The 4,716-nt window shown below is 42.3% G+C and overlaps 1 protein-coding gene across 1 annotated transcript; it reads right to left on the bottom strand.

Annotated features, from left to right (window-relative positions):
- Positions 1 to 3,016: 3,016 nt before the first annotated feature.
- LOC136526516 (uncharacterized) lies at positions 3,017 to 3,733 on the bottom strand. Its single transcript, XM_066519161.1, has one exon. It carries the CDS (start codon positions 3,731 to 3,733, stop codon positions 3,017 to 3,019), a length of 717 nt encoding a protein of 238 aa, XP_066375258.1.
- Positions 3,734 to 4,716: the final 983 nt, after the last annotated feature.

Genomic DNA, 4,716 nt, shown 5'->3' with positions numbered 1-4,716 from the left:
CAACTAGCATGCATGCACACGCTAACCACACACACCCAACCATGTACACGCTAGTCGTTAGGTGCGCGTACACACACGCTACATAGGCTAACTACATACACAGGCTAATCACGTACACATTCAAATCCAACCACATGCAAAATCAAGTGTATAAAGTTACATACAGAATTATATGATAATTAAAATATATCAAGTACAAAGTTATAAACTAAAAAGGATTTACTATATCAGTGAGATCACGCATGCATCAAACAAATCTAGAAAAAAATATTTTTTATATCTAAAACTTCTCTTCTTTATCCTATTTTATAAAATAAAAAATAAAAAATATATATTTCATCTATTACCTCTAGATGGTAATAATTGATCGTGACCGTCCGATCGAAATAAACGGACGGCTCATGGTTATTTAAAAGTACACAGTAAAGCCCATCAATAAGCCCTTGTTTAGTTGGACCCCAAAATCCAAAAAGTTGCTACAGTACCTGTCACATCGAATGTTTGCGGCCCGTGCATGGAGCATTAAATGTAGACCAAAAGAAAAACTAATTGCACAGTTTGGTGGGAAATTGCGAGACGAACGTTTTAAGCCTAATTAGTCAATGTTTGGACACTATTTGCCAAATAAAAACGAAGGTACTACAGTAGCCCCAAAATCCAAATTTCGCGAACTAAACAAAATAGAGTATGACGTGCAAATTTGCACGCCAGGTGGTGACATATTAAAAGGCAGACGAAATCACGAAGACTAGGTGCAAACGTGCACGTAAAGGCTAATACTAGCATATATAGAATAGATAATAATATCAATTACATGTCTCCAACGCAGTGTAAAATTTTGATGGCATGTTTGTGGTTAGGGTAGTACTCGATTAAGAGCCTCTTTGGCTGGGCTTCTGCAGGGGCTTTAACTCTGGCTCCTATAGGAGCTGTGCCAAACGCCTATTTTGGAAATGACTCCGCATGGGGAGCTGGTCAAGAGCTGGAGCTATTTTTTGCCTGCGCAGGAGAAGCCTCAAAAACGAGCTTCACGCGGCTCCTTGCTGTGGGTTTACGTCGTCTAATGCGAAGGAACCGTTTTGCCAAACGTTTTCCAGAACGGCTTCAGCTCCTCCAGAGGAGCTGCTTTTTCAGATTAGCCAGAACCGGAGTTATTTTCAGAGGAGTCAGCCATGCCAAACAGGCCCTAAGTATTAGACATGAGAAATTGTGAACAGATGGAACTGTAATGGTCAACTCCTAGATCTTTAAACTGCATGATGAATTATATGATAAATAAACCAGTAGATATCTAGAATGTTCGACGAATGTTTAAACAAACGATCACCAGCATTGATTGCATTGCAATTGTGTTGTGCGACTGAGGAGTGGTAGTTACACCATGGTTGAATAGAGTACTAGCACGAACGATGGACACGCTACGCCGCATCGATTTTTTCTATACACGAACAAGTTTTAACGGAGGAAAAAGGGGGAAAAGAGGTAGAAGAAGAAGAAGAAAAGATCGTCACATCAACTACAGTGTTGAACAGTGGCCGAAACCCTGGGAGACCGAGGATTCCTGGAGTGTTAAAGTGAGATGTTATTCTGCTCCTTTCAAATCCTATAATAAAAATCTAGAATTGCTAAAATACTAGTAACAAACAAACGTAGCCGTGCTAGTTTCGTTATAAGGACTTAAGGAGCGATAACGTGGAACCATGGCGCACCATTCTGCTGTGCTGGCGTGCTGCCACGTCCAATACAATAGAAATAGAACCACCCCAATCAAACACCTGCAGTACTGGACAGCCACGTTGGCATCATCACGGGACAGGTACGTCGGCATCGAAGGAGCAACGGGACATGGCACCGGAGCAGATCATCATGCTCGGTGCATGCATGTACCGCTCCTACGCACTGCTGCCTGCCTACCACCAGTACTGCAACGTCCGTCGGCCCTGAAGTCGACTGATAAATCGATTAAAACTGTTTTGCTACGAGAGAAAAATACAGCCGTTAAGTTCAAACGAAAAGGCCATTCTCCCGTCTGCTGTAACGGTAGTACCGCTGCAGCATTTAAGGTGCGCCCGTGCTGCTTTCGATTCGAATACGGAGTACTCCTACTCCGTAGATGGAGCGGAAGGAAGACACGGGGATCGTATGCTTGCACATCACAGCTGGCGCCTGTCGGCCTTGTCCAGGCGCGCCGCACCGCGCACTGGTGCCAGCCAGACCGGCGTCCGGCCGGCCCGGGAGAGCAGGTCAGCAGATAGGTAAGATATTTTTTTATGTCCACCATTTTTTTTTTGAAAAGCTCATCAATTGTTTGTATGTTAAGAAATCTATCATCCTGTCGCACATCACCAATATAAAGAAAAAGTTCAGAATTCATATCTCTCAATTGCACGGAATCAAAGTCACTTGGGTATAGCTTAGCTAGGCTTATCAAACTATCCACGTTGAAATCATGAAATGAATCTCTTGGGTTGAATGCAGCTGAACATACTAGGAATTGAGAGGTAGTCTCATTGAAGCGACTATCAAGCTCTTCTAGCAACCAATCAAAGACTTCATTAAAACAATCAACTTGAAAATGATGCTCGTTGGTAATTCTAGATTTTTTTCTTGGCCTAGTTGGATCAATGTAAGGCTCATCCATTTCTAGCTTGAAAATATCATGTTCATCACAAAATGCATACACTTCTCCAAGTATTTGCTCCAATCCATCTCTTCTAACCTTATCCAAATGGCTTCTAGTTGACCTCACACAATTAACAACATTCACAATATCTTGATCTTTCAGTTGCAATGCATTTGACAAGACATTTGTGATAGTCAAAATGTTCAACATGAGATGCAAATAAAAGACAAATTCAAAAGACTGGAAGTACACAAGAACGCCCCTTGCCTTTCCATCCTTGTCCTCATTTTCCACAAATTCCAACACTTTGATAATTGTTTGGAACAAGTTAACTAGACTTCTAAGAGATTTATAGTGAGAACTTCAACGAGTATCTCCAGGTCTTTGAAGACATTATTCTTGATTCAATCCTATCCCAGTTTCAAGTAACCCACGACCTAAGGCCTTACTAACTTCTTTGAGATTGATGTCTCTAATCATGTCCCTTCTCTTTGAAGATCCACCCACCACATTCAACAAGGTAGAAATCTTGCTAAAAAATTCTGCAATGCCTGTATGCTTTCTAGCAACAGCTACAACCACTAGTTGAAGTTGATGAGCAAAGAAATGGACATAATATGCACTACTATTTTCTCTCATGACCAATGATTTTAAGCCATTGAACTCACCTCGCATATTGCTAGCACTAGCATATCCTTGGCCTCTCACTTGCTTTATGCTCAGCTTGAACCTAGCAAATAGAGAATCAATAGATGACTTGAGGTTTGCAGAAGTTGTATCCTTCACATGAACAAGCCCAACAAAGCTCTCCTTCACAACTCCACACCTATCAACATATCTCAGCACCACAACCATTTTCTCCTTACAAGAGACATCTCTAGACTCATCAACTAGCAAGCAAAATACATCTTGCCCTATGTCCTCAAGGATGGAATGCAAAATCTCATCTGCAAAACATTTAATGATGTCTTTGTATATGTCGGAAGACACCAAAAGACTATTATCTGCAGCATCAATTGTTAATGCCTTGGCTAAAGCCGGATCATGCTCAGCTAAGCACTGGTAAAACTCCCTATAATTCCCTCTATTGTAGGATGTCTGAAAGTGCATTTGCCCCCTATGTGGGTTTTGGTGTATTGATGACATCCAAATTAGAGACTAATGTGATCTTAATGAGATATGTCGCAGCTATTAGTCCCATGAAAGATTTAAAGAGTTGATAAAGATGAAATAGTATCCCTCAATTCTTGAAGTTGTAAAGACGGACGAACTCAAAATGCTCTCCAAAGGTTTTATTTTTATTTTTGAGTTTAGGATCCGCCGCACTATAAAGAGGGATGCAAACTTAGTTGGTCTGAGAAAGATAGAGTGCTCAAGCATAAAAATAAAATCAAAAGAGAGACACTCTAGCACTCCACGAGCACGTAGATTTTTTTGTGACTGTTGGTGTCGAAAGTCCCAACGTAAGGTAGAACTCCTGATCGTCAGAAGTCACGACTCATGCCGGAAGTTCTGACTCCCAGTCACTTAACCTACGCGGTGACTGTGAACGTCGAAAGTCTCGATGTGAGTCGAAACTCCCGACAGTCAGAAGTCACGACCCAAGCCGGGAGTCCCGGCATCAGTGGTTCTGCTGGTCGGCTGTCTGCGCACATCGGAACTCCTGACGTACGTCAGAAGTTTCGACCGTCGGAAGTCCCGACACCTGAAGCGGTGCTGGCTGGTTGTTTACCTGCACACGTCGGAAGTTCCGACCGTCGGAAGTCCCAACGTTTGCCGGGAGTTCCGACATTAACTTACACGCGTGGACTTCTGATCCTGTGTGAACAGTGCTTTCTATTAACGTCGGAAGTCCCGAGATCTGCGTCGAAACTTCTGACGTAGATCTAAACGATTAGATTTCTACTAAGAGTATAAATATCCCTCTCTTCACTTCTAACCGTTACGGACTCATTCACAGCTGACCTAACTTCGTCCCAATAGCCCCCAAGAAAGAAAGGCATCCCTCTCCTTTCTCCTTTGCTCCAATCTTCGATTCCCTTATGTTTTTGAGTGAAAGGAGAGTGGATTAAGTGAGAGAATCACTTTGGCAA

This window comes from Miscanthus floridulus, chromosome 19, assembly GCF_019320115.1.
Source record: "Miscanthus floridulus cultivar M001 chromosome 19, ASM1932011v1, whole genome shotgun sequence".
Taxonomy (NCBI): Eukaryota; Viridiplantae; Streptophyta; class Magnoliopsida; order Poales; family Poaceae; genus Miscanthus; species Miscanthus floridulus.
This window is presented reverse-complemented; position numbering and strand designations above follow the sequence as displayed.